Source organism: Typopeltis vanoorti, chromosome 13, assembly GCF_054136105.1.
Source record: "Typopeltis vanoorti isolate ZY-2024b chromosome 13, IOZ_Tvanoo_1.0, whole genome shotgun sequence".
Taxonomy (NCBI): Eukaryota; Metazoa; Arthropoda; class Arachnida; order Uropygi; family Thelyphonidae; genus Typopeltis; species Typopeltis vanoorti.
The window spans coordinates 49382906-49402801 of NC_143561.1; the positions used below are offsets into that span (position 1 = coordinate 49382906).

A 19896-nucleotide genomic window follows, 5' to 3' on the forward strand; every position below is an offset into this window, starting at 1 on the left:
TCTCTACCTACATCATTACCAGAAAATGAGTACTATCTCTAAGTGTAGAACCTCAACTTTTTTTTTAATTTAAATTTTTGAATATCTAAAAATGGTAATTCGTTACAACTTAATTTTCTTAAAAGTAAATACTTCAATAAAGTAATGGAATTTTTTCCCCGCTTTATTTTCTATAATTTTTCTTTTGTTTCTATAATTTGGCAATATGAAAACAATAAAAAATGTTAAATACGTCTCTCTCTCTCTCTCTCTCTCTCTGTCGAACTTACTTTACTTTCATAAAATGTATCTTTAATTTCATAAAATAGCACACTTTTTTTTTTTTAGCGAAATGTTTTATTTCTTGTATGCTTATCTCTTGAAATTTTCATAGCGTAGCAACAAGCCTAATTAAACTACCAACACAACTGAAAGAAACATGCAAGTTTCCTTACCACTTTTCCCCATTGATACCACCTAGTTATGCAAAAGGTCAAAGGTTGCGGAAATGTGTAAACCATTTAGACAGACGAAAACATAAACGAAGGTTAGTACTTCCAGTAAAAAAAAAATGCATCTACTATCAGAGTAACGCATGCGCAATATATATCATTATAGGCCAACACGTGCGTCATATGAGAAATCAGATAAATAGAGAAGGAAAACTTCATGTAGCAGGGACACGTGCTATGTTTCGTTGGGTAGTGTGAGCTAATACGATCCCCCTCTAGGTTAGTTTGGATGTAAGGAAAAATAGTGGTTTGGTAAAGAAGTCGTCATGTGGAAAGTGTTTATAGTGTTATTTTGTGTTCTGGGTAGCTCCATTGCTGTCCGAGAGTACAAAGTTCCAATTGGTAAGTGGATTTTGAATAACTAGGAAGAGGATATTACCCGGTGTCTCTTTTTGGCAAATGAATGACGAATGTGCGTCGTATATGCCCATTACAGCTGGTCTTTAGCATGCGCAAAGAAAGAAGCAGCTGCCTTCAAATGTTTTGGCGGTAGCTGCCCAATTTAGTATAATACACTGTTTTTTTTTAAACATAGATTTCAATATATTGTGGTGGGAAGGGAATCTGAATAATTTTTTAAACTAAATTTCTGTTTTGTGTTAGGGAGACGAAATATTTCATCGCTACTCGAAAATTACTTTGTAAATAACAAACGTAGTTCAGCCAAGAAGCAAAGTAATCCCAAGCATATGCATGATTATATATTCCCAGTTCTGATAGATGCAGTGTCGTAATTATGTTGTTGTTGTTTTTTCTGTCTCCCGCCTGGAAATAAGCTTACAGTTAGCATCATAGCTTTAGATGGGTACCCTCTTTAAGTCTGTTTTATTTATTTATCTCACAGGAAGTATTTTCATCGGCTTATAAGCTATTTCCCCACCCGCATTGCTGTGTGTACAAGCATGGCGGCTATGTCATTGGATGGAAAGTAGAAAAATAAGTAGAATAAATTAATATAAAAGAATATAAAAAAATCCTTAGTCCACCTATGGTAAGAATGTACTAACTATAGTTTACAAAAACTCTTCGTTCGCTCCCATGCTTGAAATATAGGCTTTGATTACTTGTGTTTGAATAAAATCACAGATAGTTACTTGATTTTTTATATATATTAAAGGATGCTAGTAATCGCTATTCGGTCTTCCATGTGCCCTCTTGATTGTGATATCTTTCCAACCACATTGAAGCCTCCATAGCTTAGTAACGACGATGTCCTATGGATGAAATCCTAGGTCCGAATCTATAGGACAAAAGTACCTTTATAAGGGCTTTTCAGTTGAAGTTAGTCCGTCTGGCTCCCACCCACGGAAGGATTTTGTAGACCTATAGTACATTGATACCATGAGAGGACTAAGGCTTTCTTTCTATTTTTTTAAATTGATTTTATATATTTTTGTATTTTAGTTATTTTCTACATAGACCGAAACCCGGCTTTAAAGACCAAACTTAAAATATTCTTCAAAGCCACTTCAGGCCTCTAATTCATTCTTTCACTTAGAAATTCATCTTCCACCTATAGATAATCACAAACACTCATGCTCACGGCAGGAGTCGAACCCGCAGCCTGCTGATTAGAAAGATAATACCAAATAATCAACCTTTCCCTGATTTTTATCCGTTGTTGTGCTGGGATATCTGCGTGATCTAAAATATCTTCTTCTGTTCTTCTTTTGCTAACCCCTCTCTCTCTTTTGGACATTGCTAATATCAGTACCACACACACGCAAATAGTTTTTGATGAATCTTACGCCCATTAAATGGTCTAGCTATTGTTTTAAAAAAAACCTCTGAGAGTAACAAACAGAAAAAAATATTTCTTTCTATTGTTGTTGCTGTTAGCAATTAAAGACTGAAGACATTGGATACGATATTTAGGATTTTATAAGGTAATATATATTGCATTAATTTTCACCCTATCCCTGTATATAAAATGTATTTGAAAATGTTTTGGAAATTGTAGTAAAGAGGAAATAAATGTCTCATCCCTATTTGGAATTTAATTATTTTTTTTCTCATCTCTATTTGAAATAATTTTTTTTTTTTTTTTTAGAAGTTCTATAGAGCCAAATACTTTCTCATGTAATACTAGAGCCGGATTAGACCTATATTAATTCTTGCTAATCGGGAAGTACTTGAGTCAGTAGTGGTTGCATGTATAGCTTACTGCTAATGAACTGATCACTGTCGTCACACGAACAAATGCATTTACCCTTTAACTTCACAAAGCTATCTATCTATCAATCAAAAAGGAAAAAAAAAAGGCATGCACAACCCATAGGTAATACTAACACTCAAGGATAATTATATACCTATACTCGATACTTCAATAAACACAAACCAAAATCTACTAATTTCAAACCAAATGTTCTGCAATTACGAGAAAAGACAGCAATATTTAAAATGGACGATAAACAGATGATACCTTTTTTTTTTTTTTTTTTTTTTTAGCTTTGAGCATACATCAGACCATATCAATCTTCCTTCCTATATTTCACAAGTCAAATATGAAGTAAAATAGATAGTAAGATCAATAATTTAGCGGTTTGCAAAAATTATATTTCGCATTAACGTTAAGCGAGGTTTATTACTTTTACTTTTTCTCGCATCCTCCGACAGATGACCTGTTATTCAAAGTTTCCATATCGTCTTTCTTTCTTCCTGATTCAATATTTTCTACCTGTTAAATGCAACTTCCTGAATGCCTTTCACCCATATTCCTTTTTTTTAAATCTCTAAACTCATTATAAAATTTAGCTATATTATTTTTTCTCTTTCCTTTTCCCATGACCATGCTATCAAAGAGTTCTTCACTTGACTTCCGTCTCTCTTATTTGTTCACCATACATATATGGAATGAACAGGTGAACAAATATGATGAAGTGAGCAGATCGTTATAAGAATCCAGGACTAAGACAGACTTTACATTTCTTCAGTATAATCGTCGGTTATCTGGGTAATCTTTTCTACCTAGAATTATAGATAAACTGTATGTACTGCTGTTCTTGAATATCCGATAAGGACAGATGAGGTGCAAGATGTCCTGTTTGTTCTGAAAAGCCTGTTTCAGAGACTCTTTCAATTTTCGTGAAAAGATAAAATCACAAGGACTTATATTACTGAGGTGAGGAGGAGGCCCAATGGTTCCCTATTTCCATCGGTCTAGGAGATTCTTCACATTGATACGAGTGTTTCACTGTCTCTACATTCATGTAAGCTTTACGTTTGTTGTACTCGCAATGGTGCTGTTCATTTTCTTGCAACGCGATATACGGAATATCTAAGAAACATCTGTTTTGAGATCCAGTCTCGGTCGTAGATGATGCTGAAGACGCTGTGTGTTGAAGGTTATCTCAAAGAACACAATGATGAAAAGGAATACGCTGAGATCCGTAGACGATGATCACCTTCACATTTCTTGCTCTTTCGGTATTTATTTCGATTCAGAGATTTCCGATGGCACCACTTGATGCATTACATAAAGTGCGTATAACCGAGAGTATGATTCATCAAATACGACCGTGATTGAGGTTGCAACCCTAGTCGTGATCCATAGAACAGTGTGGACTGTGTACAAATTCTATATACCAAGTGTTCAAAAAGATGATTCCTGGAGTAAGTGCTTATAAGGCGATGGCTTACTTACCTGATTCCCAAGACTGGGCAAGTTATTGTCAGAAGACTAACTTGTGTAGAGCAAATGCAATTTATTTATTTATTTTATAAATTTTATTATTTATAAAATTTTATAAATAATAGGGGAGTCCGAAGACTCATCGAGGGAGGGCACCTACTCTTAAACCCTGTTTCCACCACTCAATCCGCCGACGACAACCAACCACAACTACACCAACGCCATCTACCACCCACCACCACCATTTCCAAAGAACAATCAAAAGCATCCATGCCCACGGCGGGAAATCGAACCCGCAGCCTTTTGTTCTGGAGAGCGGATACGCTAACCACTCAACCAACCAGATATAATAAATTATATAATTTATACCAGATGTAATGAAACCCATATAATCGTGCGTGATATTTTTGCTATTTCATGAGATTTAAAAAGGAATATAACCACTGCAGTTAAGAAGTACTTATTCATATTTAAATATGGACAACTTAATGAAGATTAACATTCATTATTAATGCTTTGATATGGCGGTTATTTCATATGCTTCAGATACGTGTGATCTGTGACCAGTTTGCTGGACCGGATGAGGGAACCATGCCACTCCGATATGAGATCGACTAACTCATCTTTAGTTGGAAGAAAGTCTTATAAAGATCCTCGAGTCATAGACGATAGTCAAAACTGCGTCTTTGTAACTAAAGGGCATTATTTATAAATTAAATTCTTCGAATGTACACGTTTCATTTTTCGCATGTCCTCACTTACTGTCATCGGGAAGTGGGGGGGGGGTATGCAAAAACAAACAAAAAAACATGATCTTGAAAGGATATTTGCTTTGAAAAACAAAGTTAATTTAATCTCTTCTCGCCAATGAATAGCCTCTCTTGACCTTCAAAAGGTTGAATCTGGTACTGATAACTATCACTGTTCAGTACGATTAATGGTACGACTGCTGCCATTTACACACACGTCGCTCACTCCCAAAATTTCAACATAATTGATTTTACTGCAGCTGCACCCACTACTTTCTCGTCATTTCTCAGCTCCTTTAACTGTGAGTGCAGTACGACGAAAACGCCAATCGTGCGAGAGCCACGTTTATATATATATCTCCCTCTCTCTCTCTCTCTCTTGAGTTTCACAGCGGTTTGACTGACTGATTTACAAAAGGAAATGTTTTTCACCCAATTTTCCTGACCTATTTTCTTCCCTTGAGATCAACTAGGCTGAACGTTTAGGATGGGAATTGGAAATCAGATACGCGTAAGTTTGAAAAATAATAAAACAAATAAACACTTAACACGCTTTTAGTAATTCTGAACGATAAAATTTTCTTTAATATATACAAATTTGACAATTACTTAACTCTCTACTTATATTTTTATATTTATATCTTTCTATATCTTATTTCTTATATCTATTTATCTCTTATTTCTCTTATTGTTCCATATTAATGACAACTTTTTCTCTTTCATTCACTGGAACAGAGATTGAGTAAATGGGCTCATATTACAATCCTGGAACAAATTTGTTCAGTTTATTTCACGAAGAAAGGTAAAAAAAAAATGAAGGCTCTCAATGAGAACCTTCAATTAGAACTTCTCATGAAATAATTTAAAAATAGCTGAATTATTTTGCTATTTATCTGTCTTTCCATCTCAAATTTTCATTCACTGTTTCTATCAGTTCTTTTAAATTTAGAATTTGGATGTTTATGAATGCCTTCAGATTGTAGGATGAGTTTTTATTGCTTGACAAGAGAATTCTTCTGCTTATTGGTGTGCTTGACAAAGTACCTTTGTCCTCTTGAGACCCATGTTTCTGGATTGTTTAATACTTACTGCATTCACAATATTGGTATGCTGAACGTTTTACAAATCCTCGTGGGCGTGTGACTGTTATGATACAGTTTCGTTTGGAAAAGTTAATGGTTCATTTTCTCGTTGTCGTTCCCATTATAGTTTTGTAGCAAATTCTGTTTTTCATCCAAGACAGATCAAACAGTACAAAATGATAAAAAAAATAAGAAGAAACAATTACACATATTTTCCATGGAAGAAATTAAAAGAATATTTCCTCACAAAATTTCAAATTATCCTGAAGCAACCTCAGAGTTGGAATAATTAACACGAAGCAGCATTTTAAAAATTCATTTTAACAGCGCAAGTGCGAGCTTTGTTTATGATTTTAAGCAAAATTGAATATTTTTAAGCGCAGCCGGTTATATCGACACCCTTTGATTGCAATAGCTGAATTTGAATTCTATTCCACGAAGCAATTATAAGGATGATTTTCAAACAAAAAGGAAGTTAGCCGATCTGATACTGAAGCAGATAGTTTCCCTCTATTAAATTAGACTTTTTATTTCCTGCAAAATGGAAAATTCACGCTGACAAGCAAACTATAAGAGTAGCATAAACCACCCTTCGTACTCACAATTTATATGGTTTATGGCTAACTTTAATTAATGATTTATATTAGTCGAGCTTGGCGAATAGCTCACTGGGTCTAAGAAGTAAAGAAAGATAGACGTAATTGAATAACGGAATATCTTTTGTTATATTGATACTTTAAGAATCCCATGCGAATACAAATTATTATTATTATTATTAAGAGACTCCTCCAGGGAGGCCACATACTATACCACGCACCAGCTATCATACTAATTCTTGAATTCATTCACGCTGCTTGCACTTACAACATTCAATGGCAATTCATTCCAATCACGCACCACCCTCTGAGAGAAAAATCTAGCCTCCTCCCCCCTTCTTAGCGGCATTCATTCTCAGCTTCCAAGGATGCCCCCTTTCCTTTCCACACAATCCACAAATTGAAACATTCCATCAATTGAAATCTTGTATGACCTTTCAGAAGTTTGTAAGTCTTAATGATATCACCCCTCTTTCTCCTGTTTGCTAGTGTCTGCATTCTACAAATTCTCAATCTGTCTTTATAATCAGTATTTCATAATCCTGATATCATTTTTAACACTCTCCTTTGCATTCTCTCTCTCTCTCTCTCCAATATATCAGAATCACAAAGGAGACCAGACCTACGCACATTAGTCCAACTGAGGTCTTATCAAGGTCTTGTAAAGAGGCAAAATGACATCCTTATCTTTACATGTGAATGTTCGTTTCAGCATTGCAATTATCTTTCGAGTTGTATTTGCAATCTTTGCTACATGGTCCCTGAATTTCAACTTTCTACCTACTAACACTCCAAAATCATTGATCAGTTTCTTCAAGAATAATCCCACCAATATAATACGACATTGGATATCTAATCACGCCGAAGTGAATGCCTTTACACTGAACAGGCATCCATTTTCCCATGCCCACAATTCCAGTCTATTCAAATTATTCTGTAAGTACTGCATATCAGCAGCATTCCTGATTACCTTACCTATCTTTACATCATCAGCAAATAGCTGTATGTTGCTTGTCAAATCCTTCCCAATATCGTTAATGTATAGATTGAATAACAGTGGACCGAGCACTGATCCTTGTGGTACACCACTGGTTACCTCAAATCTTGCAGACTCCCATCACCCGTATACTACTTTTTGATATCTACCAGTCAGCCATCCTCTTATCCATGCTAATATTTAATAACCCAAACCCATTTTCTCCAATTTATGCAACAGTCTATCATGCTGTATTCTGTCAAAGGCCTTAGCAAAATCCAAAAATATCATGGTGTATCCATTCTCCTTATCGAGTTCAATAGTAACATTGTTATAGAATGCGAGCAAGTTGCTAAAACTTGCTCGCATTGTACATTGTATCTGATCACACTAACTGATCACAACCTCACTTAATCCAGTTTTCTACATTAGAAGACTCACATGGCGTAGCTCTTATCCTATTAGATTTTATTTGAAACGTACAGCTCTCATTAAAAGCACCAAGAGAGTTCTAACATTAAATTCGACCTATGTAGACAGTATTTACACTTATTTTGTATATTATCGTCGAATAAATAGATTTTCTTCATTTTCTCACTCTCTTGTTTATGTTCTAAACCATCGGTTCCCAACCGGTGGTACGCGTACCTCCGGGGTACACGAAAAATAATCAGTAATGGCTGAAATGACCTCATTTCCACTGTTCTACATTAAGATAGGCACTGAACAAAAGTGTCAGTGTTTAAAAACAGCTATTTTAAAAACAAGGGGTACAATTTACAGAAATGGGTTTAAAAGGGTATGCAAGTGGAAAAAGTTTGGGAACCACTGTTCTAAGCAATCCATTCACTGACCATCTTAGTTTCTTGTATCAAAAGGTACGTCATATTGGAAATACTTGTGCAACGGACATCTAATTATTTGGAGTTGATGGGAAATGAATTTCTTGGATAATCATTAAAAGGAACTTTAACTAATGGATCGGAATTTATAATAACCACTGGTGTGCCCATAGGGTTCCATACATTAATGATATTTGGAATGATGTGAGGGGAAATATCCAGTTGTTTGGCAATCATGCTAAATTGGGAAGTGCAAAAGTAAAAGACATGATTAGATCATCAAGTGATCTAATCATGTCTTTTGTATGTCTCGATTGATTACGTGCAGAGAACGATTTCGAATTTGTGTTCGTCCTGTTCGGAACCATCAAACGTATGAAAAGATGTCTACATCTATAAGACAGTAGACAAGAATAGAGATCTGCAAGTTGTCCAACTGTGTCATGCAGACTGCAGACGAGAGTATACAAAAGAACATGCAGATAGCTTATTATGTCTGTACACGAATGCTAGGAGTATCAGAAACAATGGGGTAGAGGTTGTTACCTTGGTCAATATGTTGGGACCTCAGGTTGTAGGCATTAGTGAGACCTGGCTATCTGGTATCGAGTGTACAGGGTACACTATTTTTAGGAAGGATAGATAGGATAGGAGAGGGGGACGTGCTGCTAATGATATCGAATGACTTGAATCCAGTTAAAGTTGAGATCTATAATTGTACTACTACTGCTAACAGTATTTCATATGGCAGTGAGTTGAAGCCATCTGGTGTGAGGTGGAATCTAACAAGATCAATTACATAGTGGGGTGTTGTTATAGATCTGGTAGATCTGTTGCTAGTGATGAAGAAATGCATCACCAAATAGAGACGTTGGGCGCGAAAAGAGTAATCATAATGGGAGACTTTTATCCAAATATTGATTGGGTAGCAATAAAATCTCATGAGAATGAAACTGAATTTATTGAGCTGTTGCGAGACAACTTCCTCAAGCAGCATGTGACAAAAGGAACTTGAGGTCAAAGAGTGTTAGATTTGATTACAGTGTCAGAGGGTGTTTCAGTTAAAGACGTAACTATTCTCCCTCTGGTTGGTGACAGTGATCATGCGGCACTCACTTCGGAAATGGCTAAGTTTATGAATGTTCCATTCAGAAAAGGCTACATGCTGAACTACAAAACAGGCAATTATGACCAACTGAGGAGTATACTGAGTTCAGTGGAATGGGATCGGTTGCTCGATAGGAAGAATATCGACAGCGCATGGGAAGCATTTAAAATATATTTAAATGATGCAATATCAGAATGTGTCCCGAGAGTTCGAAGAATAAATAGGGTAGGAGTCAAATGGATGTGTAATCTTATTAGGCAAGACATTCCTAAGAAACGGATAATGTGTGAAGGAATACCGTGTGCATAAAAATGTCCGTTATTAAAATTATAAGCAGCAGGCTAGAATAATCACAACTTTTGTATGGAAAGCTAAGTCTGAGTATGATAAGAAATTGGCTCTGCAAGCTAAAGAGAACCCACAAAAGGGATGTCTTATGAATATGAAAGAAAAGCTCTACTGAATGCAGATGGTGTTGAGGGTGACAAATGCAGAAGAGGTTGTTCAATTAATGAATGCTCATTTTGCTGAAAGTTATCAACCTGGTGTATGCAACATTGAGTTCACAGTTACATCTTTACTGGATGAAACTCAGATGTAGGAAGAGGAAGTATGAGCTGTTGCACAACTGAATAAGAATTCAGCAATAGGGGCTGATGGGAATTACTACAGGTGCTAAAAGAGTGTTCAGCTGAACTGGCCATTCCTTTGACCAGGATGTTTAATACGAGTCTCAGAAAGAGAAGATTCCGCAGGAATGGAAAGAATGTATGGTGATCCCATTGCACAAGGGTGGTGCAAAGATCGATGTATCCAACTGCCGACCAATCAGCATGTTAGGAGTGGTTGTGAAGATTTTTTAAAAATTGCTTAGGACTTGCATTCAGAAATGGGTTGGCAGTGAATCTCTGCTTTGCAATGAACAGCATGGGCTTTATTAAGGGAAGATCATGTTTTAGCAACTTGCTCACATTATAATAATGTTAACATTGAACTAGACAAGGGGAATGGATGCACCATGATACTTTTGGATTTTGCCACTTTTTTGATATCTGACTGACAGATATCAAAAAAGTGGCATGGGAGGGATGTGAGTCTGCATGATTTTAGGTAACCAGTGGTGTACCACAAGGATCAGTGCTTGGTCCACTGTTATTCAATCTATACATTAAGGATATTGGGAAGGATTTGACAAGCGACGTAGTTATTTGCTGATGATGCAAAGACAGGTAGGTTAATCAAGAATGCTGCTGATATGCAGTACTCGCAGAATGACTTGAATAGGCTAGAATTGTAGGAATGGGAAAATGAATGTTTTTTTTCTTCAATCAGTAAGTGTAGTCATGCACTTTGGGATGATTAGATATCCAATGTCGTATTATATTAGTGGGATTATGCCAGAAGAAACTGATCAGGCTAGGGATTGAATTTTGGAGTGTTAGTAGGTAGCAAGTTGAAGTTCAGAGGACGTGTAGCAAAGATTGCAAATACAACTCGAAAGATAATTGCAATGCTGAAACGTACTTTAACATGTTAAGATGCGGTTATTTTGTCTCTTTGCAAGGCATTGATAAGACCTCACTTGAACTGTTGTGTGTGTAGGTCTATTCTTCTGGTGTCCGTTATGATTCTGACAGTGGAAATAGTGTTAAAAATGATATCAGGATGTAGAATACTGATTATGAAAACGGACTGAGAATTTGTAGACTGCAGACACTAGCAAATAGGTGGAAAAGGGGGCGATATGATTGAGACAACAAACTTCTAAAAAGGCCATACCGCATTTCAGTTGATGGAATTTTTCCTTTTATTGAGGGTGGAGAAAGACGCGACAGCTTCCTTGGAAGCTGAGAATGAATGCCGCTGAAACAGTGGTGATCTAGATATTTCTCTCATAGAGTGGTGCGTGATTGGAATGGATTGCTATTGGATGTTGTGAGTGCAAGCAGTGTGAATGAATTTTAGAATAAGTATGATAGCTGATGCGTGCAGTATGTGGCATCCTTCAATGAGTTCCTGACTCCCTGGAAGTCTCTTTTTTATTTTATTGTTTTTAAATAATAGTTTAATACTTTATTTAGTCTCAGATAGATTGCATACATATGATATAAAATTTAAGCAATGATATTACATTTTCTTTCATGTGATTCAAGAACAATTTCTAATTAATATCATTATAATTTGCATAATGTGCAAATGCTATAACAGGATAATTCATGTATTATTAGTAACAATTATAATACCATAATAACATATACTATTGTTAAAGTTAGTTGCAATGTAAACTGTAACATTGCATGTTGAAATTTAAAGTTTTTTTTTTTCAAAGTTTGACAAAATATAATCATATACATACATAATATGATCATTCATATGAATAATATATAAATGTGTTTAATATCAATAATTTTTTAACTGTAATAACATTTTGTTTATCATCATACAGGGTATTTACATATATATACAATAAAGCATACTATTACAATTTCTGTTCAGTACAAAATATAGAGTACTGTACAGTGATTTTTGTTTAATATAAATGTACATTTTTTTTTAGTATCAATAACATAGCTTATTTTTATACAACCTATTTACATATACACAATAAATAATCATAATTGTTTCTTTGGGAGGCATTTCTGATTTCTTCCTCAAAGCTTTGTAGAGCTTATCTGAGGAAGATAATAATGAGAAACGAGAAAAAATGAGAAAAGTGGAATAAAACTGCTTTCACCTTTTATTTTATTTTATATATTTAAATGTTACATGAAGCTTATCTATCCAGATTGAATCTGTCAGTCAGTTTTCTAAACAAGGCTATAGATCGTTTAGGAGTCTGTTGTGCATTATTATATTATCAGATATTTTATTTATAAATAAAATTTATACAGGATTAGCTAGCGAACTTTACCTCATCGAATAAAGCGAATATACAGATTTCTCAAAATATTTGTTTATGCCTTACTAAATATAAAGAGTTGCTTTTTTTAACGTGATTTACAAAATTCATGTTTGCCTTCATAGAACCTCCGTAGCTCAGTCGATATAGACGATACCCTTCGGTTGGAAAAATCTGAGTTAGAATGATAGGACATTTATTTATTCTCATGGCAAAAGCAGCTACAGGTCAATGTTCAGACCAGAAAGCCAATCCAGGGTCTCATCTGTCATCGCATGGATGTTCTGGAGGCCACCACCACCACCATGAAATTGGCGCCTTGTGCAGTCATTCACAATATGAGTGATCGTCTGGGCCACAGAGGAACAGTCGCAACAGGGGTGGTCTGATAGTCTCGATTTATGCAGTAGGTAGCCACATCTGCCCTGGTTAGTTCTGATCCTGTTGATAGATGACCAAATCTTCCAAGGAAACTGCAAAAACCAGGCTGCGGAGCACAGGGATCTTCACCAGAAAACCATTATTGGAAGATTATTTTCTTCACATGTCAAGTGTTGATGGTAAGGCAACTGAAGAGAGTTCGTCCATGGACCAGAAAGTGTTTCGTGATTTTAGGCGAATATAAGGTGAACTTATGAGAGCCCGGTTCAGGAGCAGGAGTGGGTTGCTCATTACTTTATTAACTACTTTAATCGAGGCTTGTCTCCTCCGTATATTTGATAGAGCAATGCTAGATAGGACAGGCAGCCAGGAGAGAGGGGATGCTTCTCAATGTCCCACTAATTGTGCGCATGGCAGAGTTTGGCTGTGTGTGTATAATGTTAGTGGGTGCACTTCTTTCCCAGACAGGGGCACAGCATTCTGCTGCAGAGAATGTGAGGGCTAGTGCAGACGACTTTAAGACATCAGCACTACAACACCAGGTTGTTCCAGCAAGCCGTGAGATGATATTATTTCTCATTTTAACTTTGTTGGACAGGTTGGTGATGTGCCTTTTATAGGTTAGGCTTCTTTCCAGGCTCACTCCAAGGTATTTCAGGTGGGCTCATGTTCTACCATTTTGTCACAGAAAGAGAGGTTGAGGTGTCGATTCGCCTCTGCATTGTTCAGGTGGAATGCTGTGGACACAGTTTTTGTTGGGTTTGGCTTCAGGCACCACTGCTTGAAGTATACCTCTAGGATGTTCAGGTCTGTGTTCAAGGTTGTTTCCAGGTTGGCAAAGGGGGTAGACTGGCGTAGGATAGCGAGATCATCGGCGTATACATACTGTATTTGCTTGAGCTGGTATGTGATAAGTCAGACGTGTAGATGTTAAATAGTAAAGGGGATAACGCAGGGCCCTGTGAAAGACCGCTGTGGAGGAATCTGGGCTTGCTCTTTTTTCTACCAATATAGACCCGGATCTTTCTGTTGGAGAGAATGGATTCAAAAGCTGGAAAGTTGTTCTGTATCTTATGATAAGGCCATCTTCAGATGATGTGGTTCTGCCCCTCCCTAATCTTTTCAGAAGTGACCCTTTTCTGGCTAGATTTGGTGAAGTCAAGTTCATGAATGGTTGAGATCCATCTTTCTTTTCTGTTTTTGTCAAGCGTTGCTATGAGGTCCTTAGCAATAGTTGGGTCTTCAGTTTTTTTCATATTTGGCTAAACGTTCCTCGGTATCCCTACTCCAGTATGGGATGTAGCCTCTAGGAATAGAAGCTTTGGCTGCAGTTTTGATTAGTTTAACAAATCTGGGACAGCAATTAGGGGTGGGTGGTATTTATTTAATGATTTGCTCAATTTGCTTTTCAAATATATTCCAGTTGGATTTGCGAAGTTTCCATCTAGCGATTGGTGTTCCACTGATGATTGAGATTGATGTACCTGTCTCTGTTAGTGTAGGACAATGTTGGCTGTTAGGGAATCTGTTGAGGATGGTTCTGGTTGTTGACAGAGGGGTGGTCTTCAGAGTCTTTAAAGACTATGTACAAATCAGGGGTGTAAGTTCTGTTCCATCTGGCTGAGTGAAGAGTGCTTTCTTGCTTGGCGTCATCTCATAGATCAAATATAGGTTATATGTATCCATCCAGTTAACTAGATTATCACCATCCTGGTTGTTAGAGGAATAGCCCCACATGATGTGATGAGAGTTGAAGTCACCAACATAAATAGCAGGGTGCGGTGGCTGTCGGTCCATCTGGTCAGGGCAGGATTGCGATGGTGGTTTGTAGACGTTGTAGATGGTGGTATTTTGAAGTTTAATACCTATGGAGTATTCTGCTTCAGACACGCGTTGGGTTATGTCCTTGAGACTAGGCTGGATGTAGATTTCCATGCTTGGGATGGAAGTTATAAGACAAATAAGTTATAAGACAATAATCCTGGGATCTTTAGTCTATTGAGAGCTGTGTCAGGTATATGGGTTTCCTAGAGAGCCAGGACATCAGTCATTTTGTCTTTGGCTATTTTTCCAATGACTTCGGCTTTAGATTTAGATGCTCCTTCTATGTTTATGGAACAAATATTGAGAGAGTGTTGTTTAGGGGACTGTAACATATTTTTCGAAGCTTGCCCTCCTTCCAAACAAGCAACGCGATCCTTGTTATTCCGGGCGACGATCGAGCCGGCATGGAATTTTTTGAGTTGTGTTTTTATTATTGTTGCCTCAAGTGGTCCAGGAGGCTTGGTACCTTTTGGACGCCTGGTTTGAGACATTAGTTTCATGTTCGCAGCGTTACATGTTACCAATGAATAGATAAATAAAAATATTTGTTTCCGTCTTACTAAATATAAAGAGTTGTTTTTTTTTAAATTGATTTACAAAATTTATGTTTGGCATCATAGAACCTCCGTAGCTCAGTCGATATATACGATGCCCTTCGGTTGGAAAAATCTGAGTTAGAATGATAGGACAAGAAGAGCCTTTATTAGAGCTTTCAAACTGAAAGTGAGTTAGTCTTATACGGGGGTGGTGGTGGAAGGGTTTTTCATCTTAAAAAACAGGCAAACTGACCAGCAGAACGCGCACCCAATTTATTGGCCGTGACAGGCCATTGAGCCTAATATGAAAGGGAAGAGGTAATGGGATGGGATGGGATGTTTGCCACCATTCTCAAATCAGACGAAAACTAAACTATCAACAGAAAATATTGCTAAAATAGATCTTCACTTTTGTTGCAATTCGCTAACAAGAAAATATTCAATCTTCTCTTTATAAATGTTTATAATGAGAAATCCTGAATAACTTAATTACTTAAATAAAAATAAAATAGTAAAAATCTTAAAATTAACCTAGGTTTAGAGAAATTAGAAGTTTAACCAAGTTTACAACTTCTTGTTTGAATTCGCTCTGAAAAAAATAAGGGAAAAAATGCAATCAAAACGTACAAAGAGATTCGAGTTATTTTAGTTTAGCGTATTTATTTATTTATTATTTTACTACAGATGACTTTCTGATATTAAGAATGGAATATACAGAATTCATTTTTATTGGCAATAGTAAACAAGTTGATACGTTACTAGCAGTTCATTCTACGAAAAGCGAACAGTGGACATTAGATGCTATAGTCCTTATGTTCGCACTGATACATTCAAATAGTATCCCGTAGTACACTCGTTTTCGTAAATTAGAAAAATAAGTCTGTAGTGGGCGGTTAATGAGTAAAAGTTGGACTGCTGCAGATAAATGAGTCATGGGTGATTGAGTGAATAACGAAAAAGACTATCCGTATGGATCCCACTGTTGGCGCATGAATGTTCTGTGGGAGTCTCTTCGGGTGGTTGATTATCTTAATGCATAATGTAGATTTAGAAAATAGCTTAAATGAGGTGTTTAAATCGATGATGACATCGCTTTGCATATATTGGACGTCTAAAGTCTTTGGTCTGAAAGAAGGGATTCTTGTGTGTGTGTGTGTGTGTGTGTGTGTGTGTGTGTGTGTGTGCAAAACTTTACCCCGGTTTTAATGTATTGTAGGTTTCAATTTTTTGTGGATAGGAATTATTATACATGCATTGTAATTTCAGTTGTAATTTATGATTATCCATACAGAGAGAGAGAGAAGAATGAATAATGGAATCACATGATTCGTATATATTCTCTCCTATTGTACCAGATAACATAATTATAAAGATGTGAATCAAATCCATCTTACAATGTACCCTGATGGCAATGGCTATATTTATGCACGATCGATAAGTTTAAGAACACATTTACAATGATCTCTATACCAGTGGCGGCTCGTGGCTTGAAATCGTGGAGTGCTGCAACTTTCGAAATATACATACACACTGTAAGTACAGCGTATACGTGTTTGGATAAAATACCAAAATTATGGTAAAAATTAAAAAAAAATTAAATATGAAAAAATACTGTTTATTATCGATAAAATTATATAGTTTAGTATAATTCAAAATTACTTAAAAATTCTGAGATCATAATTGTCAATAACCCCAATAATGTTCTAAAATAAAAACTATAACAAATGCTATGTCTTTAATTGTAATGTCTAAATATTTAAAGAGACGGAGTAAACACGATAAGCACTACGAACACTACTGGCGCAAACTGCATATAAACAACAGTGGAACTACGCGACGGACAGTGCCACATTACCCTAAAAAAGCTCGCATCTAACTATGACGTGCATATGCTTGCGCGCGTAGCAATATGACACTGTGGTAAACACAGTGCTGCTAGCGTCCTTCGCACTCCTAAGTGCTACATGATGGATTTTTTTATTATTTTTAATACAAAATAAGAGAATTGTATAAGATTGTTGATGATAAAATTAAATATTGCAACCAAATATAAATAAATTAATAAATATATTTATATATCGAGAAAAATCGGGAGTGCTGTAGTTCCTCAGTGCCTATGCACGAGCCGCCCCTGCTCTCTACTGAATCTCAGTCTGATTTTTTATTCGAAACAACGGAAAAGGCATGTCACAATCCTCTACCTCATTTTACTCAAGTGTCACAAACAAAAGTTTGTACGTGAAAAATCGTCATGATAGGCTTAATTGCATATAGAGGTGCATCATAGTGAACGCCACATTCACTTCGTTTAAAATATTTAAAAGTAAAAAAAAAAAGTTTAAAATGCTGCATTATGGGTAGGATCACTATATAGATAGATTTCGACCTTTACAGAGGTCTCATTACTGGGAACTATACTCGTGTGGATAACTCAATAACAGAAGTTCAATATTCCCATATACAAGTAAAAATGTTTTGTCGCCATTTTACTACAATACTCCAGAGTTGGGTGCAGTAATTTCTTGTTAAGTAGAACTCACTTTCCTAGCCAGTGGGAAAAAAGTGTACGATTCTTTACCATTTTGATGTCAAATAAAGTAATAATACGAGGTCCTTATTTCAGTTGTGTCTAATTAAAAAGAAGCCTTTATGATTCTAGCAAAGTCTGTAGTTATTTTTTCCAAGAATCGGAAAATAAAATTTGAAATCTATTTTATGTAGGTGCTGTTTTCAATCCAGACACGGAAGCTTCCTTAACTGCATTGAGGTATGCGTTCTGGGCCCACAGCAATAACAATACTATTTCACCTCAAGTAACCCTGGAACCGGTTATCGAGAGATACATAGACTCTCTTCAACTCAGCCAAGCAGGTAAGATTATAAAATGAATACAGAAGTATAACTATTCGATAAGTTGTATCACTTAGAATTATTATCAAAAGAATAAATAAATCGCAATAAAAGCTAATCTATTTGGAATATGTAAATGAACTATCAAACTCTTAAGTCAGTGGCATCCAATGGACACAGATATACAAATGCAACATCGTTTTGGCGCTGAATTTATATTAAAAGATGCCAACATTTAACTATGCAATTGTCTTAACAATGTACGCGTCAGTGGGATGTCTAGGATTGTTTATTTAGGAAAATGTTTAATTTGATTAATGTTTTTTTGCAATTCCCAATTAACAGTGATAGCCATCGTCCCATTTCGGTGGTTGGGAGAACAGCATCATGCAAGTGCTAAACGGGATCATAGAATTCGACAATGGATGATGGAATGCTTGTACCTGACTATGTCATTGATAGTTTGATCTCTTATAAACATATGTTTTTCAACCGATTTCTGCATATTTTCTAGGATAGATGAAAGTCGTTTAAATGGTTTCATGTACACCCAAATCATCTCTTCTACTCATTTATTAGAGTAGGCGTATATAAATTTTAATATCTTTTCATTTTTTACGTGACTCTCACTTATGAAAGTTTATTAATCTATAGCACATTAACACGAGGGTGTTCTAAAATTTTTTTTCAATATTTTATATATATATCTTGTCGTGACACGTAGTCTACTGCTATTTAAAGCGAACAGACCGGTTATTGTTCGACAGTATCCATCGGGATACTATCAAGGGGCACGCATAGAACACGATCTTCGAAAGAGGAGTTGCCATAGGATGCCACATCAGTGTCCAATCCATTTCTCTCATCAGCAAAGACTGCATTACCAAAAAATCAAATGTAGGTCACATATGAGCCGATCGAAATTTGGGAAAGGTGATACGGCAATCAAAATGTTGAAATGCTGAATAGGAAGTTCAAAGTCTTCAAGGATTCAAGTTGTAGTCGGCAACTACTTAAAGAGTTGTACAGTTTCTAGTTTCTACAGACGCTAAGCTGCACGTAAACCAAATATTAACCATGGCAATGTGTCCAACTGCATCATCCCGCCTACGAATTTTGGTGCTAGACGTGTAATGGTCTGAAGTTGTTTAACCTAGTACAGTAAAACAACTGTATATGTTGTTAAATGTGTTCTCTGGCCGGTTTGTGTTTTTTGTGAGATGTAAACTCCGAGTTTTCGGAAGGGAAAATTCTGTCAGCAATCTAGGGGACCGTTAACTCTCGTCTTCAGTCAAAAATCGCTCATATGGATCCTTGAGATCTACACGCAATTCGAATTCTGTCTAACAAACCAGTAAATGTCTCATCGTCCGACTTACTGTGTTACGAATGTACCGTCATTTTTTTTTTTAGACTCTTGCTACTAATTTGGAACAACTTGTCAGCATCCGCTGTCTATAAGGATTGTATTCCCCTCCACCCCACCCCTGACCTGTCGTCACAACAATGAGCTGAAAAAAGTCCCCACTTAAATGTATGCTCTGACTAAAAGGACAGACAGCCAGCATAGCATAATGACTTTCCATCACTGCTTTATTTACTTATTCGATTGATTTAAATTTGTTTCTCTCGAAAATTACTTGGTACAAGTACCGGTAAGTCTGAATTTAATTATAATACTTTATTACAAATTTAGATGTAAAATGTAAGGCCTATAAACTTTATAATAACATCACTGTATTATATTCGGTATTTATTGTTATATGTCAAACAGATAAAAGTACCACATCGGGAGAAGGGGGAAAAAAGGGGAAAAAATGAAGCACGATCGCAGCGAGATTAACAGCAATACTGGTATGTGTATGTACGAGTTGCTGACCAGCAGCATTTTTAAATACATGTACTTGTCTAGAACATGTGACGCACATCAC

The 19896-nt window shown here is 36.2% G+C and overlaps 1 protein-coding gene across 1 annotated transcript in view; it reads left to right on the forward strand.

The window, feature by feature from the left end:
• Positions 1-666: 666 nt before the first annotated feature.
• The window catches only part of LOC150100135 (glutamate receptor 1-like), a 227060-nt gene continuing 207830 nt past the window's right edge, over positions 667-19896 (forward strand). Inside the window, exons 1-2 of the mRNA XM_090402506.1 lie at positions 667-833; positions 17837-17986. Of these exons, the coding sequence (XP_090258632.1) occupies positions 758-833; positions 17837-17986 (226 nt within the window). The 5' untranslated portion in view covers positions 667-757. The remainder of the gene's footprint in view (positions 834-17836; positions 17987-19896) is intronic.